General features: G+C 44.3%; 1 protein-coding gene across 1 annotated transcript in view; it reads left to right on the top strand.

Annotated features, from left to right (window-relative positions):
- PTCHD1 (patched domain containing 1) overlaps positions 1–23,840 on the top strand; it is a 34,431-nt gene that overhangs the window by 2,671 nt on the left and 7,920 nt on the right. Inside the window, exon 2 of the mRNA XM_063182456.1 lies at positions 9,787–10,447. Within this exon, the coding sequence (XP_063038526.1) occupies positions 9,787–10,447 (661 nt within the window). The remainder of the gene's footprint in view (positions 1–9,786; positions 10,448–23,840) is intronic.

The following is a 23,840-nucleotide window of genomic DNA, read 5'->3' as shown; positions in this document are numbered from 1 at the left end:
AGAGGTTTTGCTTCGGGATAAATGTCAGGTTGGATGCTGGCTCCTCCCACATGGCTGTTGCTGCATCTCCACCCACAAGCAGGAGGATGGGAGGCACAGGAGGATGGTTGCCCCAGGCAGATGCAGGATGCTCTTGCAGCACATCTTGTTGGTTTCCTTGCCTGCCATATCCCACTTCATCTGCCAGAGAGGGAGAAGAATGAGCCTTGAGCAGCTACAGCTTCCCCAGTCATGTGCCAAGGAAAGGGGATTTTCCCTGATCTAGGCAGAGGAAGAAGTCATCTTCTGTTACTGTTCCTGAGTAAAGGGATACAAAATTTTGGGCTCTGAGCAGTGGAAACTGAAACATAGACGGTCCTGTCAAAAGTTCATCAGTCTAACATCCAAGTCAGTTCATTATTCAATGAAATTACTGTTATGGTGACATCTCTAACACACTCTGGTTAGCTCAGTGCAGCTCTTGGTGGGCACATGACCAGGCTGACAAGTCCCCATGGCCAGTGCTGCACGATCCCTTGCTGCTGGCTGGGAGGGGGTTCTGGGCAGGCTCAGCCCCAGGACTGTCTCAGCCCAGGTCTCAGGCAGAGCTCCCAGAGCAGGAGCTGCTGGAGGGCTCCCACTGTCAGTGCACATCTGCCAGCGCCACACTGGCTGCTCCCAGCACAGCCCCAGGTCCTGATGGACGCACAAGCTGCTCCACACAGGGGCTCTCCTCCTTAGCAGAGAGGTGTGTGGCTCCCTTACAGAATAGTTTTGCTTTTGAGATGATGCCAAGTACTCTTTTATTTCTTATTTTTGTGTAAATCTCTATCCATCGTTCTCATAGCTCCCTGTAAGTGCTTACACCATTCTAGGCCTGCCATCCCAACATTGCATTTCCAGCTGCCATAGTCATTTGCAGAAGGGAGAAATCTAAACATATCCTGTCTCTGGTCTTGAATAGGTGTTCCAATAAAAAGCCTTGGTAGAATCTCAGATATGGAAGAGATGCATCCTGAGACTGAGATATTGTGGGAGGACAATAATGAAATTTTACTTGCTGCAGTACCTGCTCTATAGCTGAGCATAGGTAACTGGCATCCTGTGCTGTTGTTGTGCAGGACGTTTCTTCCTCAAGATTTGTCTTTTGAGAGAGAGAGGTAGGAGGTAAAAACCCCTAACTGAAGAAAGTGTGCTTTTACCCCTGCATTTCCAATGAGTGCTTAGAAAAGCAAAAATAATTGGGATACTTGATGTGGACCATCATGCAGAGGTTCAGATGATTATATAAGGTCTGTAGAAATTCTCTAAAAAACCTAGAATCCCACCTAAAAATAGTGTTACAACAGCCCCCCTATCCTTTCATGGTGATATTTTCACTTGCAGCGAGAGACTTGTTAGGTTAAAGTTATACAAACTCGTGGGAATACAGACCTTGACAGATTTTTGAACCTCAGAAAATACATTCGAACTTAGAATTTGACACACCGATCCTTCTGATTCTGTTTATTCCTGTATGCTTACAGTGAGTTAGCTGCGCCGTACTAAAGACTTTTTTGAATTAAAGATTTACCCTTTTTTGCAGAAAAATATTCTCTTTCCATTTCCATTACTGTGTTTATAACAATAACACAGTACTAATATTTTTTTGGCAAAAACTCCGCTTAAGATATCAAGACATAAAGATGAAAAGGGATTGAAATGTAACACGCCTTACTGAAGGGGATTGTATTTGCAGTTTCCTTCTATAAAAATCTGTAGATGACAAGGGTTTTTTTTTCTTAAAGAAACCTTTACTAACTACAGATTTGTAGTGCTTATAGATTGCTTCTCTCCTAAACTGGCCATTATTTGATCTAGGTAGCTGACTAAATATGTATTTGTACACACAAATAAAGTAAACTCAGTTATTTCTGTTTAAGGACACATTTATTTAAGAACTTCAGAACTTCTGATTGCTGCAGAACAAAACAGTTTAGCTCCAAAATCTTGCAGACCTCATACTTGTTGGGGTTTTATTTCCTCTCTCTGCTCCCTAATTATTCTGTTCCTGTTAACGTGTGTGTTGGCACGCTCTGTCTGCGGTCCTCACGGATTTCCTCACTTACTTTGTACGTGTGAGGAAATTCGTGGAGGAAACAACCCTGTTTAGAAATAACCACGTTCCCTTGTCTGTGGTATTCCCAACTGCTTTGCTGTACAAACACGGCACGCTTTAACCATTACTTCCAAAGTCGGTGGAAGGGGGTTGTGATTGAAAGCTGGGTCTGTTGCAATCCTTAATAACACAAGGTATCCATTTTTCAGAAACTTTTGGCTACTCCTGAATGCCTGGACACAGGCAGTCAGCTGTGGATCTAGCAATGGATGTAGTAGGTCTCCACCTTCTCAGGGTAGCTCGGGCGCTAAAAACACTTCTTGAGAAACAGGCAATAGAACACACAGTGCATTCTGCTGAAAACAAAATAAAGGATGAAGTCATGTCTTTAGAGCAAGGCTGTAAGATGAGGGGAAGAGTCCTAATACAAGAAAAACAAGGGTGTGAAAGCAGCAGAAGTGCAAGCCTGTTGTCATAGCAGCACAATGCTGCAGGGCTAAAATGTATCTTATGCGAAAACAGATGAGAATTAAGATACGCAGGTAAGATCCAGGCACAGCCAAGGAAGAGGGAAGGTAAATAGCACGTTGCAAGGACAGTGTGGAAGTGTGTGCAGAAACCCCCCTGAGCTCCAGTGTCAGCAGCAGCAGCTCCTCAGAGTGATTCCTGCAGGCAAGAGGGTTTGGTCTCTCCCGCAGGCGCTGGGCAGCGCCTGGAGCAGAAGTCCTAAAGTTGCCTGTGCCTGGGAGGATGATCACATCCCCCTGGTGCCCCCCACCCCTGGCCCTGCTCCAGTGGCACCAGCCAGGACAGGGCCCCTCTGCTCTCCCTCCTGCTTCACTCCATGGTGTGATGCTCCCTGCCAGCCGAGCAGCCCGTGCTCAGAATGCCCAGCATCCCGTGTTGCCTTGCCTTTCCTGCCTTGGAAGGTCAGACTTTGCTTCCCCTCTAGCAAACAGAACACGTGGAGGACAGGTGTTTTCAATAGGTGGCTGGATGTGTTATGTGTGCTGGGGGATCACCCCTCAGGGAGAGCCCACAAGGAGGCCAGGGACATCTGTGCATCACAGCCACCGAGACCAGGCCACCCCCAGGCAGTGCCACAGGGCTGAGGGAGAGCTGCCAGGGCTCCCCACTGACCACACTTGTACTTCCTAAAAGCTGGGACAAGGCCCTGCCTTTAAATTGGGGTTTGCAGCCAGAGAACCCCCTCTTTCTTATTGAAAGACAGAAGGAGGAGCCGAGTTGTTAAGTGAGACCGTGGGCTGTGAACCTGCAGCTATTAAGGTTTCCCTGCGGCGCAGAAGGGGCTGTTCCTCAGGCTTCTGCTTGGCAAGAGCCCCCTGAGAAGCAGTACAAAGATGGAAGGGTGTTCATGGAGACATCTGAAGTGCATGGAGAAAGCCACCCGTGGTGGAACTGATGCAAGATCAGACAGAAGAGAGAAGTTTTGTTCTTTTTTCCCCATCATGAAAAATTGATCTTGTTGCCGCACACCAGGCTGCGCAGAGAGGTTTCTGCCGCCCAGGTGTCCTGTCATCCAGCAGCAGTCAGCCCAAAAAACAAGAGTGGGCTTCTCTCGGTGGAACAAATTCAGGCAGATTTACAAGGTGTTAGAATTAAGATGGTATTGACTAGAAAAGCTTCTCCACTTCAGATTAGAAAAGAAAAATCATATCTAGCGATTTTCTGTAGCTACCAAGAAGACAGATGGAAATGTAAATGTACGCACATCTGCCGCTCCGAGCACTAATAGTTGTCCCTCAGTTGATGACTTGTAGTTGAACCATTTTTAGATTTTATTTTTCTGAAAATTGTTCGGAGAAAAGATAAATCCTTGTGGTTTAGACAGCTGAAAAAATTAGTTGCAAAAATAAATCCCGTGCATAATTAGTATCTTAGCGTCTCTTCAGGAAACCTGATTGTAGGACTGAGAAAAAGAGCCAAACTACTCAGAGCAATCCTTGCTGCTTGCTCTCCAGCTGTGACTTCTAATGCTTATCCCGAGCCATTAGGATCTGTTGGCTTCCTCTGCTGGCTGTGTGCAGGCTCCTCATCCCTTGCTAGGCTGGCGTGGCCAGCAGGCCACTGCCACCACCCTCTCTGAACCCCTGCCCTGGACCCACAGTCTCGGACTGACAGTAGGGCACAGCCTGGCCAGGGGCTCCCTTGCCCTCCCTCTCTGCACCTTCTGATGAAAATGCACTCTTGAAGGTTTAATTCTGCCCCTATCTGCAGAACCCACAGTGGAGATTTTTTGTAAATTGAGCTGGAAGCTGTGCAAGTCTTTTCCCTCTCATAACCTTTTTACGTTTTGACTGAGGCCACCTCTTGATGTGAATAAAAAAGTACACTGCAAAGGTATGAAATGCCAGAGATTACTGAGATCATAGAAGAAGTGGAGAAATTTATAGCTATCCATTAAAGGCATTTTCTCCTCTTCACTTTCCTTGGCACAAGTTACCTGTAAAAATTACTAAAAGAGTAAACCAGCATCTCATAAAAATGAAGTGTATATTTTAAATTATTGTCTTCATCCTGCTTTCTAGTTTTTCAGTCTTGAATCCAAACAGTAATAAAATTTTAAACAGTAATGGGTAATGAGTTCAGAGCCTTCCCAGTCTTTCCACCATAATCATGAGTTTAGACATTTTTTTCTTTTTTTTTTTTTAATGAAAGCTGTGATTAAAAAAAAAAAAAAAAAGGCAATACTTCAGGCTCCAGGACTCAGAAACAACAGACTTGGTGAAAATGACAGCAAAAATATTCTAAGAGTGGCAACACTGCAAAGCAAAGCTAATATTGGATTTGAACCATCAGATGGAGACTGCAAGACTAAATAAGTCAAATAATAGCAGCAACACCAAGGTAATACGGCTTTGCATACGTGCTCCTGAGAGTTAAACAGTCTGCCTGCCAGATCACTGGCAGTGCAGGAGGACATTCATATATCTAGCTAGTTTTGTCTCATTGGCCATTCATTGACTGTATGTCAAGCACAAAGTATAGTCAAGTCCTTACAATGAGTTATGTCCTCAATAAACACCGCATATCACTGCTCAGCAGCAAAACCAAACATATCTTTGAGGTATATATGATAAGCAGGAGGTAGCTGTACACATCCTTATGATTAGAAATGGTGTCTGTGGCTGACCCAGCTTCCAGGAGAGTCAGGATGTGTTTTCATGAGCTGGGCATGGGAGCTTGTTAAAGACTGAATGGTCCCACTGCATTTTGCTGTGGCTGTCACTGTGGAGTTTCCCTGGGAGCAAAGCTGTGCCACCAGCAAGATGAGATCCAACTGGGACACTGGTGGTTGGGTCCTCATCCCCTTTGCCCACAGATTTGATCAGGGTAGGAAATTATGTAATATGAGTTTAAAGGATTTCTGGGATTGGACCATTGTGCAGATGAATCAGCAGTTTCTAACCCATCCCTGCTGGGAAGGGATCTGTTTCCTTCACAGGGAGGCTGCAGACTTCTTTGTTACCTGATTAAATTAACAAAATTCTGGAAATACCTTCTCACTTTGGAATTAAAGGATTTTTCGACAAAGCAAAGGGGTACAAGTTTTTCTCACCCCTTCTTGTAGCTTCCTGCACCTTTTGCAGGGACTTAAGAATAAAAACAAGCTTTCCTTTCTGTCCTGACCATACATCTCCAAGTACAACCTTTTGCCTTCAGGCTCAGCTTTGATGGCACTGCTGAAAGTTGTGCCAAGCTCAGTTCAGAGGAGAGCTGGCTCATGGAGCCCAGTGTGGGGCTTGGCCATCCCAGGGCCCCCAAACTGACCCTACTGAGGGGCTCTGGCTCCCAGCACCTCTCTTCCTGTGCTGGTGGCAGCAATAGGAGGACCACCAAAAATAAAACAGTTGGAAGAACTTCCAGCCATGGCTCTCTGAGGGCCTGGTGCAAATGGCATAGCCCAGGATAAGTGGAAGGATTTTTGCTTCCTGGCGTCCTCCTGGGCCCACGGACAGAACCAGCTGGCAGGGAAGTGCAAATTCACCACCTCTCATCTGTCAGCTGTGCCACAGGATTAGACATGGCTTGGTGGGGAGGTGTGAGACCAGTACAGCCCACACCTGGAGATATTTGCTGCAAGGGATTTGTCTCCGGGTTGAAACCATCATTCCTCTCTGTCTAAAATAAATAACCAAGGGAGCATGGGACTTAAAGTAAGCAAAGACCAAGACCAAGATGTTACCAAATGCAAATGACTAAAGACTAAGGGAAAACACTGTTCTAGAAATCTCTAAGGTGGTGCAGGACACATAAATACCATTTTCAGAAGGGAGAGGGGAAGTCCAAGGAATGGTCACTGTTTAAACAATGGCAGAAGGAAGAAGTGGATGTTATTATTTCATGTCTGAACACTTTCAGTGTTATTATTTCATGTCTGAACACTTTCAGGGACTGTGTGCCACTATGGTGAGGGAGCTTAGGTGGTGCTGTGCAGTTCTCATGCTGCAGTGCTCTGGCATCTCAGCAGTGAGCTGCCTTTTGGTTCCTTGCACTGTTAGCTAGCTGAAAAAGCTGTGAGTGATGAGCAAGCAGTGCATGTCTCCCTTCAAGAAGAACCATTCATTCAGATTTTGTTATTCCTTTAAATTTCCCTTTCTCCTAATAGGATCAGTAAGGAGAACAGCTGGCTCAGTGAGGATCTGGTAGCCAGTCATTTGTCCCAGGATTAGGTGCCAGGTTTATTCCAAGTTAAATGGTTACTTGCTATTAGAAACCTCTGCACTGAGTAGTGCAATATGCATTATGCATTAGCATATTGCTGATGTTGTCCCCATCACACAACAACCCTTACCATCAGACTGAAGTTTCCTGGGGGACCTCCTGGTGTACCATAGGTAAGGCAAATTGCAGACTGTGCAATCCTGTGAACTCACAGGATGTGCCCTTGTAAGCTCTTGGAGCTTCTGTTTTCTGTGGATGCCATTCACCCGGGGTTATGGCTGTGGCACAACTGAATTCCCAGCATGGCAGCAGAGAGGAGAGTGCCATGGGACTGCAGCTCTCCTCAGGGAGGAGGCAGCACCCTGTGGCTCTCGGGCTGCCACAGGCAAGCAAAGGGAGAAAGGAGAGAGAGGCTGCACTATGCTGCAGCACACCCTGCCCTGCGCTGAGGCAGCAGAGGGCTTTCCTAGCATCAGGTCTGAAAAAAGTGCAGATAAAGTGTTGTGTTTGTCTTGAGAAGGGAAGTCTGGGTCAGAATTCCCAGTGCTGAATCCCTGGGCATGCTGGTGCAGTTCTCAGCATCCTTTGCTGGGATGGAGGGAATGGCAAGCTTTCCTCTTCTTTGGCTGTTTGCCGCCAATTTGAGACCAAACATTGTGGCCATTGGCAAAGCTCAGAATATATCTCATATCTGCTCTAAACTGCACAAGCTTGCAGCCAGCTCCAGGGGCTGCTCAGCTGCCAGGATGTGCCAGGACACAGAGCTGTCTGCCTGCTTCCCTGTGCTCCCCAAAGCCCCGTTGCTGAGAGGTGGGATGGGCAGCACCTGCTCCAGCCCAGCGCGGTCTCAGGAGCACCAGGCCACTGCTGCAGAACAAGCTCCTCAGCCTCGAATGATCATTTCCAAGAGGGAAGGAGTATTTTAGGTATGACATTTCGTTTCTAGCCTTTCACTAAAGATGAAGTAATAGATGAGGTTATTTTATAAGCTAAATATTAGAAGAAAGTGCTTCAGATGTGGAAGGAAGCAAATGCTGCAGTGAGGCAGGGTGGGTAAATAGCAACACACACTGTTTGATAAAAGTTGCATGTCAGTTTAGTTTCTTCTGCTTTGTGTCACTCCATAGATCCTCTCTGAAGGAGTTGTATTGTGAATCTAATAAAGGCAGGAAATTCCTTCTATTCCTCCTGGTTTCCCTCAGCTGCGATCCTTTATGTGATGCCTTGTTTTATAGCTGTTGTCAATGAAAACCATTCAGTAGCTCCCACTGCAAAAAAATTAAAATCAGATATCTGTCTTTGATCTGGTAAATCAGGGCATTTTCCCCAAACTGTAGTCACATACAATAGGATTTGTACCCCAAAACAGCGGAACTTTGCAACTCCAAACTGAAAATATGGGAAGTATTCCCCCATTTCTTTGTCATGTTTCTGCAAATATTTTATTTTGTTTTGCTTTAGAAGAAGTTGTGCAAAAGACTCTAAACTGTTGCACAAACAATTACATTTTTTCTCCCACCACAATGGAAAATTTTCTTTCTCACCATGGCCAGGTATCATGTTCTCACAGAACTATGAAAAAATTTGTTAGTTCAGTTCATTTCTCAAACTTATGTTCCTAATGTCAGTATTGAACTGTTATTTCTGTCAAAAAAATTAAAACTACTCAAAGGTGGAAAAATACACCCCCAAGCTGCTAGAGAAACAAGATGAGAATATAGGAATGTTGTAATCTTTGTCTATATGATGTCACTTTATCCTGTGGAATGGAAGCAACATAACTAAATTTATACCCATCACAGAGTGTGCAATGGAATCACAAAACAATCAGGTTGATGGTACCATATAAATTAGGAGGGGGAAGGGTGGCTGGGTGGGCTGCTGCAAATAAGTCTCAAATACCACACAAAAGTCACTCTGATACAGGGGGTTAGCCAGGATTATTAGGCATTTTTTCCTTTGCCCTCAGAAGAGTGTATAAGCTCTACTGCTCTCCTGTACACTATCTTCTATTTTTTAAACAGTGTTTATCATCAGACAGAATGATACACAATAGCAAATTCAATATTTTTTTTAAACACTGTAACTCTAGCCTATTTGGGCTATTCTTTTGCCATATTTTATATTTCTTGTTTCTTCTATGTTGACTAAAATGGATTCAGAAAAGGTTACAAGAGTTTTCTGTATTTTTCAAGAAGAGATGGTAATTTTTTCTGCCTTTCTCATGCTCAAAAAACTGAATATTTTTGGGATCAGAGCTCAGGCATGGCAAACTTGAGAAGGATGAGAAACAAAAAGGAAGGTGCACTAAGACTTGCTACACCTAAATAACCTACAAACCCTAAAGTTAGGGGACCCTCACTAATTACCAGAACCTCTCAGAGAGAGCAAGAGAAAACCAGTGTCTGTCTGTGCCATTGCTTCCTGCTCTCAGGCTGCTGAGGATTTGATGGGGGAAAGAGAGGGGAGAAAAGAGGGCAAATTGGTTTTTGCCAGATCTCTTTTCCCTGCTATGCCAATGGTCTCTGTAGGTAGGACATGCAGCTGTGGCCTGTGCTGGTCCCCTGCACTGCCGGGCTGCCAACACATCCTGCACGGGTGGCACACCTGGTCATGGTGCTCTTCTGCCTTCTGTACTTCAGGTTGATCTCTTGAGAGGGTAAGTGGGCAATTCTGAGCACAACAGTGTCCCTGGACATGATTGGGCTTTAGCTGGACCTGTTGAGTTTACTTATTTAGAGAGGCCAAACAGCAGCTGCACGTGGCCCATATGCACATCACATTATGTCGGAGTTACCAGCAAAGGACACTGGGGAATAATACTGCTGATTTGATGCATGTTTCCTTTTTTTTATCTTTTTTTTTGCAATGAGTGTGCTATTAATACTGCAGTCACCAGAACTTTTGTTGTTGTTGCTTAGATCAATAGCAAAGGGACGGCAGTGAGGAGCTGCTGTGGTTCTGGCTGCTGCTGCACGAGATGAACTGGTGAATAACGTGTGTGATTTCTCTTTCCCTTGTAGTTGCACTCTGCAGTGACCAGGATCCAAGTTCAAAGACCTGGTTTCAATTACACGTTTGCCCATATATGTATCCTGAACAATGACAAGACATGCATAGTGGACGACATAGTGCATGTACTGGAGGAATTAAAGGCTGCTCGTTCTTCTAATCGAACTAATTTTGCAATCACTTACCCGATTACTCACTTAAAGGATGGCAGGGAAGTGTACAATGGGCATCAGCTCGGTGGGGTCACTGTGCACAGCAAGGACCGGGTGAAGTCTGCAGAAGCCATTCAGCTCACCTACTACTTGCAGGCAATCAACTCCCTGAATGACATGGTGGCAGAGAAGTGGGAGTCCATTTTTTGTGACACTGTTGAACTTTTCCAGAAATCCAACAGGAAAGTCAAAATGTACCCTTTCACTTCCTCTTCGCTGAAGGAGGATTTCCAGAAGACAAGCAGGGTGTCAGAACGCTACCTGATCACGAGCTTGGTCCTTGTGGTCACCTTGGCCATTCTCTGCTGCTCCATGCAGGATTGTGTCCGCAGCAAACCCTGGCTTGGCCTGCTGGGATTGCTGACAGTGACCCTTGCCACCCTGACTGCTGCTGGGATCATCAATCTCACTGGTGGGAAATACAATTCCACCTTCCTGGGAATCCCCTTCGTCATGTTAGGTAACTATCTCCTCTCTCTCTTTTGTGTGTTTGTGCCTCCCTGATGCATTTCCCAGCAAGCAGACAAGCATCACTGCATGGTTCCTGTTGTCTCATTCCTGCAGCACTGCCCCATGCCAAATCCACACTGCCTCTTTTCCTAAACTGTTTTTATGGTGCCTGGACATTAAAATCATGTCTGGGGCTCTAGTATGGCACAGCACAATGCTGTGGGATGTGGAGCCTGTGCAGTAGCAAGGAATTCCACTGCAAGGCAAATGCTTTGCCTTTTGCAGTGAGGGAGCCCAGCTGCTCCTTCTCTGTGGATGTTTGATTCTGGTTTTGGAGGGAGACCTTTGCAGTGGTCCCCATGCACCACTGGCAGCATCAGCTGTGCTGGCAAATCAAAGGGCTGCCCATGTTGGGCATTTAGGGAGTGCTGGCTCCTTTGGAGACCAGAGTGATGCTGTCCTGGCTTGGCAGGTGTCTCCCTGTGGGATAAGAGTGGTAGTTGTTTCTGGGTTGCATTTCTCCAGCAGTCCTTGTGTTGGCTGAGCAAGTGTAGGGAGAGTTTCACAGCCCTGGGGTGAGAACTTTGGCAGCCCTGGTCAGGGATGGACCTGCAAGCTCAGTACCAGCACATCCCACGGCAGAGGGTTATGGAGGGAAGGGGCACTGGCTGCTCCCTGGCTCCTGTGCCAGCAGAGATATCCTTATCTCCCTGGGGTTTGTTCCACCTTCACTCACTGTGGAGTATGGAGTGGTTTCAGTTTGTTTTATTTTCATTGAGGGTAGGAAAGGGGAGGACAGCAGTCTGGCCATCTTGTTCCCAAACCAAAGTCAGAGCCCTCTCCTGCTGGCACCAGGGCATTTGTGGGAATTCTGCATATTGTACCCAAAGAGGCAGAAGGACTTCACAGGAGACAAAACAAGAGCTCTGGAGAGTTCACAGCCTCTTTGTTTGTTTTTTGTTCATAACCAGTGTGAAAAGCTTTGTGCACTGTAGGTGTTTAATATGTCCTTGTTCACGCCATTATTCATTTGTGGAGAATAATACATGCATTGATTTGATCACAGCTTCCCCAGCTGAAAATCAGTGTTCAGTAATCCTTCAGATTTCAAGTGTAAGAGTGTCTCCACTGACTTAGTCACATCATGTAGTGATATGACACGTTTTGAGCACAGCTATTTTTATATCCAGCACCAGGTTCCTGTGCTGTGCTGGTACTGTAGTGCTGCTGCACTGTGGTATTGTTTCACTTTAATTAAAGACTATGCTTCAGTGCATCACACTACCAGTTAACATACAGAATATATTCAGTGACAAACAGAATCCAGCTACATTACATCGGCTGTCATTTCCAGATGACATCCGTGAAAATTAAACTACATTGTAATCTAGAGGAAATGCAGTGCCAGAAAGTCAGAGTCAAAAGAAGGGTATCTTTCTAACCTGAGTCTCTGGGGTTTTTTGGTGAGTTTTTATGCCTATTCATGTATTATGAAATTCAATTCCTCAAACTAAGTAGTGTATATGAAGTGTAACTTTAGATAGGAGGGGATTTTCTGGTGTGTTACAAGAGTAGCAGAAAAGCAGTCTAAAGTCCAGACATATGAAGTGAAAGTACGTGAGAAAACTGACTCAAAAATATGAAATATTAGCTTTGTTTAGGGATCAAATATCTGCTCACTGGGACAACCTTTCAGATCTTTAATTTACTAGTAGTGACAATGCTGAGACTTGAAATCCTTAAAGACTTACAGATAACTATGAAAAGTTTCATATGTCTATTTTAGTGCTCCTTTAAGTGCCAAGCTGTATAGTCAATTCTGCTTTTCTTTTAGGTTTTTTTTCTTTTTCCTGATTTTTTTTTTGCTCTTGCTTGGTTGAAGTATTCCACTCTTAAAAGGGCAGCTCAGGTCCCACTGTGAACGAGTCAAGGTAGAGCAGCCAAGTTCGTGTAAATCTTGTCCGCTTCCCCAGCTGCATAAAATCTCCCAAGGGATGGGAATATCAACAGGTGAACAGAAGGCACTGACAGCATTTTGGAGTTTTTAATGGGAACTGTTTTAAGCTGGCAGATAGCTAGAAGGGCAGGTTGGCCTTTTTTTTCTTCTTCTTTAAGTACAAAGGCAAGATTCATGCGTTTTGAGATGTATTTCATACCTAGATGTTGTTTTGCTTATAAAGGATGTTTTAAGGCAAGGCAACTGAAGGCTGGAGACACTCAGAGCCTCCATTACATCCTGCTGAACTGCTTCCACTTAATTCCAGTGACCGTCAGATTAGATCATAGATTACCTGACCTTTAGAAAGCCAAAGGATTTCTGGCTAACGACATAGCCCTGTATCTATTACTCATAATCTCATGGCTAAAAGCGGAAATGAGATAGAAAAAATGATTACACCGGACACATTTCAGGCACAGCCCCTTTACTGGTATACATCATTAATGAAGTTTCCCTGGTTTACAGCAGCTGAGGATTTTTAACTTTTCATCAGCGTTGCGGAGGCGGGGGGACACTCTCCAGACATCATTTGACACAGGATGAGATTACATCTTTCATAACAAATAGTTTTCATCATGCACTCTGTCTCCTCCTTGGACCACTTCCTCCTGTGTTTCACTGCACAACTACTACAGCATTTGCATCATGTCTAACCTGAGTTCCCCTTTTGTGACTTAGCTGTCCTCCTTATTTATCCATTGCATCTGGAAAATAATTTATTTTCTTTGTCTTTGCATATTTGGTACCACTCTCACTTGCTCGGTCTTCTTCCTTTTCATCCCAGCTTTCCTCAGACTCACACAGACTGTGTTTACCAGACTTCCAGCAATCTTCTTACTTTTGACCATTCCACATCTTCCATGGAGTGTGGTGCCTAAATCCAGGCACAGGATTCAGACTGAGGCTTTCAGCAGCACATAGAGTAGGAGGAGGATTTTTCACATCTTGCATATGGCACTGCTGTTCATACATCGCCATATGTCATTCATTTTTTTCTCAGCAGTATGAAATGGTTGGCATTTGGTTGGTGGTACATGGTAATTCACAGATCCTTCATGTCATTTTCTACCCTGTTTTCACAGCCATTTATTCCAAACAACATGCAGAAGTTTGCCCCTGTCCTTGCTGAATTATAGCTTGTTTATCTCTCACCATTTCTCCTCAATAAGTTTATCTGGAGACCATCACTGTCTCCAAGATGTATTAGCTGGTCAGCAATGTTTTGCAATTATCAACCTTTTCATATTTTCAAGAATTACTTTCTGAATAGGTTGTCCAGTCACAAGCCCAGTCTAAAAATATAGGCAGTATGTCTGGAAAACAGTCTGATCAAAGTGCTTTGTAATACTTCTTCCATTCATCCTGTTTTCTTTGACATCCCTTATTCATCAGCCATTTCCAAGAACAAACAAGCTACAGGGAGGAGTACCAGCCTCTGTAGATGTTGAATCCTCAGCTTTTCCATCAATAGGGAATTTAAAAAGTTACTAAATTACCACGACTTACCAAATTACAGTCTTAGGCTGTGTAAGTGTAGGCAGCAGGAATATCTTTTGCCTGCTCCACCTGTTAAATATGACATGCCAGTTTAAACACGTCATACTCTGGTTTTAATCTTGGTAGTTTATTCTAATTTATTTTACTTTTCATTAAGGCAGATAATTGTAAGCCATCTTACAAAAGATGAGTCTGCATAGCCTGAGTTTATCACTACTGTGATGACTTTTATGGTGAGGCAGGTTTCTTTTTTGTTGTCCCTGATTTCTAACTCAACCACAAAAACTGAAGCTGGGAGAAATATTGCCAGAGACCCCCTTCCCCAGCAGATACTAAAGAGTGAAGGTTCTCTCTGGTGCCTGGAGGTCCAGCTGTGAGAGGCTGTGGCTGGGGCTGGCCTGAACCCCACTGATGGCTGTGGGGTGAGGCAGCAGAGTCCAGGCTGGCTGCAGCCACTCTTTTCTCTGGGATGTCTTGTCAAGTCAAACTGGGAGCTGCTCTTCTCCAGTTATAGGTTAACACAGGTACTTCTAACCTGAAAGTGAAGCCTAAAACTTGGAAAAATTAGCAGGCTCCCACCATTGGTCTGGACATAGTATGAATTACCTTATGTCTCTGTGGTTTTTTCAAATTGCCATCCACATCTATCAGTGTGCAAACAAGTAATTTAAGTACAAGTTTGCTGACATGTCTAGATCTTGTGAATACTTTGCCAAATTAGGGATGTTCATTTTTGACCACAGGAACCAAAAAAAAAAAAAAATTCAATTCTACAGTTAGATTGTGTTTAAAATAGCTGATTTATAGTGTCAGCTGAAAAACAGAATTAAAATTCTGATTTCCTATTGCCTTCTTCATTAAAAACTACAGATGTTTGGTCTGGCACAGATGCTAATATATCCATCATAAGTTTCCCTTAGACATTTAATGCTGTTTAAAAACTGCCAAACCTTTAAAAATTATGTTTTCCTCAAAAACATCACAGCGTTACCAAACAAATCGTTGGACAACAACCAGCGCTGTCTGAACAAGTTTTAGGCGTGACTTTTTTTCCCTTCCCAGAGGCAGAGTGGAAACCTAGGCACTCAAAAGAAAATTGCAACATAGCCTTTGCACTGCAAGCTAGCAATGTGTTTGCTGTTCCTTCAGAAATGGATACAGCTTACTCGGGGAGAAGTGGCTCTCTGCAGCTGCCAAGTTCGTGAAAAGCATCGGCTCTGTGAAACCGCGCTGGAACGCCGGGCGCTGCCAGATATGGGCAGGGACACAGGGCCAGCTCCCTGAGCTTATATTTAGCCTCCAGTGCTGGCAGGGGAAAGCCAGGTAGAAGTTATGAGAGTGGCTTCAGCATGTAGCACACTGTAAAAGGAAATTATAGGCAGCCGTGTGTGAAACTCAGCAAAAACGGGTAAATGAAAACCCCTTCTTACAACCCCCATGGCATCCCGCCCTGCAGCATGCCCCTTCTGGGATGAGAGAAAGGAAAAGCAGTCAGCAGAGAGATCCAGGGAGGGATGGGTGGGAAGGAGCAGGTGGAAATGAAGGCAGGACCCAGGCAGGGTTCCCCTGAGGTTCAGTCTCAAGTGGAGGAAAGTCAGGGGGAGAAGGAGACACCCTTGCAGGGCTGCGGAGGAGGCTCAGGAGCAGGTGAGGTATGGAGCACTTTGGAAGGTACCTGGAGGAACCAGGGCTCATAGTGGCACCTTACAGATGCAGAGGAGTTCCAGTCGCTTCTTAGAAACACAGATTTGTTGGGGGCACTCCTTCCTCATGGCTTGCCTTGGGGAGAGCTGTGCTGATGGAGAAGTGAGCTCAGATACCTGTACGGGAGCTTTACTAATGCAAAAAGTTGGAGCACCATAGATGGGATATGAGGTCAGAGACAGCTGGAAAATAAAGTTGGAAGGAAAAAGACAACAGAAGAAGAGGGGAGATCAATGTGTTTGATGATAGGAGTGAAAAGCACAGGAGGGCAAGTGAGAGGACTGCTGAAGGTTAGAGACCATGAAGGCAACAGGCAACTAAACCCAGCAGGGCAGCTGGCAAGCAGCACAAGAACCTGAGGGTGTTCAGGCCAGCACACAGCAGTACATGGGGCTCACTGGTGCTGTGCCTCAGTCCAGTAAGGCACCTGGCCTGGCTGCTGCTTAGTTCTCTGGAAGAACATGCTGGTAGGGAGTTGCAACATATGCCAAATTCATACATCCAAAAAGCATCCATTATCCTCCCTATCAAGCATCCAAGTGTTTGCTATATTCAATAAAACTGAAGAGTCAACATTGGTTACATATAGAGAGTCAAAGACAGTGAAGCAGCCCCTCCACAGGCCTCCCCAGTGCCCTTCAGTCCACACACAGGAGTAACACACACCCCCAAATGTTTGGCTTTGTATTGTATTTTTCCACCAATTTTCCTGCTGTCAGCTAATAAAAATGTGACACTTACTGAATCTGTTTTTTTATTCCCCAGTTAAGCTTTCTCGTTCTACCTGTCCAACTGTCCCTCTGCTGTCCTTTCATGCTGTGAGGAAGCATGGCCTCTTTCAGCTGGCTCAGCTGCTGCCCCCATGTCTCTTTCTCCCATCTCATCCATCTCTTTAGCAATATCTGGCAGCCTCCTCCAGCAGGACTCACCCATCTTCCTGCTCCAGGCCAGGGCATCTCCTTCCTAATGCCTGCACAACTCTCGGCATCTTTTGGTCTCCCTAAGCTTCCTTCATCTTTTCTGCTGTTTTTCACATTCCTGTCAGTGTTTCCCCTCTGCCATTTTGGTTGGGTTTTCTTTAAATTTCTCCTCTCTCATCCTCCCCTCTCCTCAGCCACAGCTGGGCCCATTGCTCCCACCATTTTCCCTATATTCTTCACAACTTCCTTGGCACTCAGCTAGGTCCCCACTGTGCCCTGCAGTTGTATCTCAGCTGCTTGTGGTTTCCACCATTCATCCTTTCCTTTTTTCATGCTGCCAAAGCACTCCAAGTACGCTTGGTTTTTTGTCACTCCATCTGCTCAGCTTTCCCAGTTCAGCCCTGCACAGCTCAGTTACAGTCCTAAAGCATTTTGTGGTTTGTTCCTTTCATCCCTCTTCTAAGAAATGAATAAAATTATCTGGTTTTATCTACCCTGAACAGACAGAATCCCAGGGCTGTCACTTTCCACATCATGCTTTTTTCTTCTCCCTTTTCTGTTCTGAGTCCCTCAGTCTTTTATTGTGGATTCTTACATTTTATGACATCTCTAAGCAGCCATGCATCTTTTGCAGTCCTTCAAGCATCACATGGTATTTTTGTTTCTCATGTGGAAGAGGGAGTAAGAGCAGAAGTAGGTTCCCAAGCCACCCTTCCTCATTCAATGTTCCAATTAGTCCTCTCACCAAAATCAGCACTGTCCACCCAAGGTGGAGCTGATTAATCACCTCCTTCCCCTGCTGGTCTTCCCCACTCCAGCTCTCCTGAAGGATGATGTCTCCAACCACTTAAGGAACCCAAGCACAGAAGCCACTATCGCATGGGAAACAAATAGACTTGAAAAACAAATGGTGCAGACTGTTTTAGACAGCAGCCCTTTCCTGAGCAGTTGGAAAGCAGCAGGCAGAGCTTGCAGCTGGCACACAGGACAGACACACAGCCAACATGGTGCCCAGGCTCCCCCTTCACCAGCACAAAGCCCAGAGAAATCCCTGCACACGGTCGTGCTTCTTGGCTTCAGAACACTGCTGATGACTCAGATAATTTACAATGTTTTTTGGAAGAGAGGAGCTGTATCCATAGGAAGTCAATCCAGAGAACATCTTAATGTTGAAACCAAGTGCTGTACAGCCATTTCCTCTTCATTTTTGGTGCCCCGATATCCACTTGTGAAAAGTATGTTACAGGTGATGCAGCATGTTCAATGAACATTTATTTATGCAAAGAGGAACAGAAAGCTGTTCCACTTTCACTGTCTGCATTCTTTTAACTGTGAGGAACTCAGTGCATGCAGGGGCTCAGTGGAGCCTTCGTCAGAGGTGTCCCAAACAGTCAGAAGTACTGAGTTTGGCACTGACATCCTGATTTTCTTCAAGTAGTGAAGTCCCTCAAGAGAAACTTTCACATATATGAGAATATACTGGAAGTTCAGAGGTTAAAGAAAGGAATCTTGTCTCTATATCTACATCTACATATCTACACGTAGAATGTGTGTATGTGTGTATATATATATATATATATATATTAGTTTGTGGTACACTTTATATACTGGGCCTGGGTGGTCAATGAAGACCTGGGGAACATCAGCAAGAACTGATATGACTTCATTTTAGGTCTGGCTGCAAGAGAGATGGTGCACATTGTGAGCTTCAAATAAATGACATTCCCCAAATAGACAGTAGCCTAGAGGTATGCAGGGAGGGGACCAGTCATTTTCAGGTCATGAAACTCTGGCAGAGAATCCAGAGGTGAATTAACTAAATTGGAGTAAGTCTGGATGCTTTGAGAAAAGCCCAAGTTGAGTTCCAAACTTGTAATTTTTTTTTTATCAGTAAAAATAGTGAGTTGGATGTGCTTTAACTGAATTTTTGCAACTTTCTGAACATTGTGTTTCACATATGGTTGATCTATATATTATGAGTAAGAGTAGTGACAAACATCACTAAAACAGGAGAATTTAAGTGTATGCCTGAGATGTTGCAGTTGTAGCTTTCTCGCCAGAAAAGGAGAAACTTGAAGAGTGGTAAACAAATTCATATTCCACTGGCCCATGTTCCACTGGGACAGCACTCCTAGAAGCAAATGATATTTTAGCTTGTAGCCTTAGAAATTTAAAGCAGATTGAAAACCTGGTTGCCCCAAGTGTACCCAGTATGCCTTACTCCATCTTCAGGAGGTTTGCCGTGTGTCACTTGGCTGCTCTGTACCATGGTAGATATTAACCTAGCACGGGTGATTGCAGGAGGCTCTCACTTGTAAGTGCTTCTTTTCCACAGCATGCATAAAATCTGTCCAAAAATTACCTAGTGATGGAAATCAGTTTTCAGTTCTGTCTGCTGATATGAGTCACAGCATGTCATACGTGAGACAAGCCCGGGTTTCTTAACAGACTAACTCCACGTGTGACCACATCCTCAGCTAGTGAGGCTCGAGCTTTGTGCACCATGGGAAAATTCATCCTGCCAGCTGTACCTGTCCTGTCCTGGCACTCTCCCACCATGTACAGCTCCCCTGGTGCACAGGGCGAGCTCACACACCCTGGGGTCTGCACCCATGCCAGCAGCAGTGGGGAGCAGACCCTGCCCTCCTCCTTTGTTTTCCTCCTCGCGGTTTTCTCCTTCTCTCTTCAAAAAACAGCTCACCCAGGGCACTCTTCTTCCTGGGAGATTTCCTGGTGTTTCTGAGCTAAAGAGGATGAAGAGGCATTCCTGGGAGGACTTTGGGACAGGCAGATCCTTTGGAGGCCAGACAGAGTCAGGTGCTTGCTCCAGAGCACAGACTTGCATGTACGGCACAGGTTTGGCTCAAATGCTTTTGGTTCACATCTGCAACAGGTCTGGGGGGTCAGTAGAGGAGCAAGCCATGCAGACACAAATATTCCAGCAGCTAAAACCAGATTTTGCTAACACACATCTCCTTCTGTTGCACTGAAAGAAATATGACTTTTAACTTTTGCCATGTCTTTTGTGAAGACATAGGAAAGCAAGTGACACGTTTAAATAGAGCTGACAGCCTGCTATTTAAATGCCAAAACAACCCTTTACTGATTTTTAAGTGGAATAAAAGTGGATTTTGAACTATAACATAGTTTGCTTATCAAAATACAAGATCTGCTCAAGTTTTGTCTCAAATGTATCTCTGTTTTTAAAATGTGTTTATATGGCATTCTTGCTATCACTGTAACAACAAAATCTCAAATATTACATTGTTTCAAAAGTAAAAAATACAAGAAAAACATCCATCTTTCTCCCAAAACCTAAATCAATAATTTTATTTAATTGAAATCAATGGGTCTGTTCAGGATTTACCATGTAAGTGCTGAATTGCATGTATAATCATTATAGTAGGAGGTTGTTAATTTAAACAGAAGTTGGTATACTTTAAAAAATTATTTTGAAAATGCAATATTAAATAGTAAGATTTTTTTATTAGTAAATAGCTCTAAAATACTCCAAAAATAAAAAGTAGTGAACCATGTTACCACCATCACTGATTAGGGATTGTGGTGAGGTCTAGGGACTATGAATATCAAGACATTGTTTAATTCTACTTAATTAAAATATTTCATTCTCTTTGTTTCTTTCCCCCTTAAATAGATAGAAAAATTACAGAATGTTTATCTGTGTCTTGTATATGTGCATGTATTTCTTCAAAGATAGAGATTTATATGTAGAATGATTTTTCATTTCAGTACTTATATGTCATCATGGTTTATATATATGTAATATGTGATCATAGTTTTAAAATTAGCTTGTGACTTGTACCATTTTCGTAAATATTGGCTCATTTTAATTTGTTTGCCATGATAAAAAATTGTACTGAGGAGTTTATAGTGTGTGTGCTCCAGGCACCCCAAGCATTGCTGACTGTGTCCCCACAGTTCAGGTGAGAGCGAGGAGGTGATTTCATATTGTCTGTGCCTGCTTTGTGCCCATGTGTACTTTTTAGTACAGGTCAGAAAGGGCTACACCTGACCCAAACAGACTGTTTCACAGGACAACAGAGAATTGACTGGGTGCTCCATTTGCAAAAGCTCAGTTTAAAAATTTAGGATATTATGGCAGACCCTCATTGCCAGAAGGTTGGGATCTAAATTACTGTGGTGCAGCAGATCCCTACGAGTCTTAGGAGAACCTACTCCCCTTTTGTGACTGGGAGTGCTACACAAGACTTAAATGAGGCCTCAGCCTTGTGCTGGGTTTCCAGACAGACTCCATTTTCCTGACTGTGCATTAAGCAATTTCAGTGCAGGCTTAATGGCCCAGAGAGTCTTTCAGCAGGATCTATGACTGAGAACATCATTGTGGTCTCCCAGTGTGAAGCACTGAGCACCAGTTGAAGACATCTTCTCTGCAGGCACCAGCCGAGGCAGCGTGTGCTGCACGGGGACACTTTCTCTTCACAGTGCATTTCTGTGGGCACAGCCACCCACAGCTGTGAAACACAGCAGATTCTGAGAGCATATTATTAAACATTTTGGTTTCTCTTACTTTGTTGCCAAGAAGATACTGCACAAAACACAGCTCTCTCTGCAGAGACTGAGGCAGATTTTTATCTGATGTACATGCACCAAGATACTGTGGTTTTGATGCTGGTAGTAAATTGAGGAATACTTGGGCATGCATGGGGCTTTGTGACTGGGATGACCAGTGCTTTTGTAAACACAGTGGGAGAGATCAGCCTGACACTTGAGGATGAACGGCTAATAATCAAATGCAAAGAAAACCAGTGATTGATCAAATGGTTTCATGCCTAGATACCTAACAGGCTCACCTACCTAATTTCAGTATGTGTCTCTCTTGGGAAGATCCCAAGTCAGATGTTAGTACCAGCCATAGTACATCTCAGGTGATAATATGTGTTAAATTTAGTACCCTTTAAAACAATAGTTGCAAATACAGAACCTACCCAACAGTGCTGTTACCATGTTTCTGAGGTGTGTTGTCATGCCTGGAATGCAGTTACAATCCTGACATGTGGAGTCTGTGGGACAGCAGGTGAATAAAGCCCTGCAATATGCACAGCCTATGCTTATACCAGTACATCCCATCCCATGTTGCTCTTCATGTGTCCCAAATTCCTGTACCATGCCTACACATAGCATTTGGGTTTACTTGGCCTTTGAACCTGTGCTTGGAGGTATGAATGAGTTCAGCTGAGCTTGTGTGGCTTGTGTGACTTCGATCACTTTGCCAAAGAGGATGCATTTAATGCTCCTCAACTGTGCACAGCCTGCAGTCCCCTAGTCACAATTTCCCTGAAACAAACACTGCTGCCTGGAAACACAGTTGTTTAGATGATACCTTACAGGATGTTAGTATCCTCCAGGATTTTACTCTACACTGTGAACTGGGCTCCCACAAACAGGCAAGTGTAGGAAAAGCAAGTAGGATTCACAGTGCATTTCTCAGCTCAGCACAAATGTTTGGGACAGACAAGTCTGCACTGTGGGATGTTCAGCAATACACACCCTCCTTCACGTCTGACATTCATGCAGCAAAACTGAGTGTTGCACCATTTATGGACCACAAGGTTGGACATTGCTTGGGGTTTGTTACAGCAGCATGCTAATGATGGTATAGCTGGTCAGCTCAACCCTTGCCAGTAAATCGTTATCCACTCAGTGAAAAAGTGTTGTATAAATTAGGCTGATTCTGTCTGCATGCTGAAGGATCTCGTTTAGCTGTAGTATTGCATTATTTCAGTGAGAACAGGCTGTGGAGCCAGATGTTTGCTTCAGCTGGATGCAAGTATTCTTGCTCTGCCTGTCACCCTCAGTAGCAGTTTGAGCCTGCTGTATGTTCTGGGCTGAAATCCTGCCTGCTGGGAGAGGCCACATGAAGCAGGCCAGGTCTTCAGTCAACAACTGGTCCATTGCAACTCCTGTGACAAAGGGAGTCTGGATTAGTGGCTTCACTTGGCTTGTCAGAAGATGGGAGCTGATGAGATCACTGATCTAGCTGGAAAAAAATAAGTCAGCAGGGGGAAATTATCTCAGCCTCTTTGTTGACATTACTGTAGAAAGCAGTTCTAGAGCTGAGCAGTGTCCATTGTTATTTTTAATACTGTCAGCTAGGAAAATTCATTGCACCTTCATTATATCATATGTTATTGCAGGTACCATTTTGGAAAGGGCAATTCCTGTGATGTGATTCTGATCTCCTATGTACTATTTTTGCACAAGAGCAGTTCTTGAGACCTTGCCTGCATTGGCAGCAAGCTAGGATATGCATTTACAGCATCCTAGTTATTTGATGTTAATTCATCTGGTGTTTGTCTCTGCAGATGATATTTCACTCCACTTTGAATGTGAATCAAGCTGTGCTTCACAGAGACCCACAAAGAAAGCTGGTGCAACATAGTTTGCCCTCTGTACATTCACACCCTTTTTCACAGGACACTAAATTCCTCTTGCAGACAAGTGCTCCAATTCAGAGGAGTGATTTCAGGCTTAAATCAACCTGAGTGGGACAACACTGGTCCAGCTGAGCTGATAGTGTTACAGGGACGCAGCCATTACAGTGCAAGCAAAAACCTTAAATCAAAATCCACACTTAACCTCAGATATTCCATCAGAGCATGCTTCCACTTCAAATTTTCAGCCACCCAGTTTACAAGGCTCCCATATATCCTACCATGAGTCATTACCCATTTCAGACAGTCTTTTGTGCCATCAGCATCAGGAAAAGATTTTGTTTCAAAAGTGGCCTTCAAAAAAAAAAAAAAAAAAGCTACTTTCTGATCCCCACCATTCCTTTAGTCCAGTGTGGACTAAAACAGGTGAATCAGTAGCCATGTGGGAGCAGAAAACTTCAGTAGGAGAGGGGAAGTAAGGCCTGAGAAGTGAGAAACACCCATAGCCCAACTTTGCCACTAGGGAAGTCTGCTCCTTCTGGAAGACTTTGATGCTTTATTGGTGTTAATTGTGGCAGTGAATGGGCACCATATACTCTGGTGCAGTACTCAGCCTCCCTGAGGGGCAGATCTGGTGTTGTTTTGTGTGCCTCTGCATTAAAATGGGATTAATAAAATCTATTTGCCCTGAAATACCACCTTCCACACAGAAGGTTGGAACTTCACAACTTTTAAGGGGAATTTTACTCAAGGATCAAACACATACAGAGACATACAACCTTCAAAACAGTAAGGACAAAAAAGATGAGACCCACAGTGTACTATTGTCCTCTACTTTCATAGATGGGTAAAAGTGCTAAAAGAAGTACC

Source organism: Melospiza melodia, chromosome 2 (assembly GCF_035770615.1).
Source record: "Melospiza melodia melodia isolate bMelMel2 chromosome 2, bMelMel2.pri, whole genome shotgun sequence".
Lineage (NCBI taxonomy): Eukaryota > Metazoa > Chordata > Aves > Passeriformes > Passerellidae > Melospiza > Melospiza melodia.
This window is presented reverse-complemented; position numbering and strand designations above follow the sequence as displayed.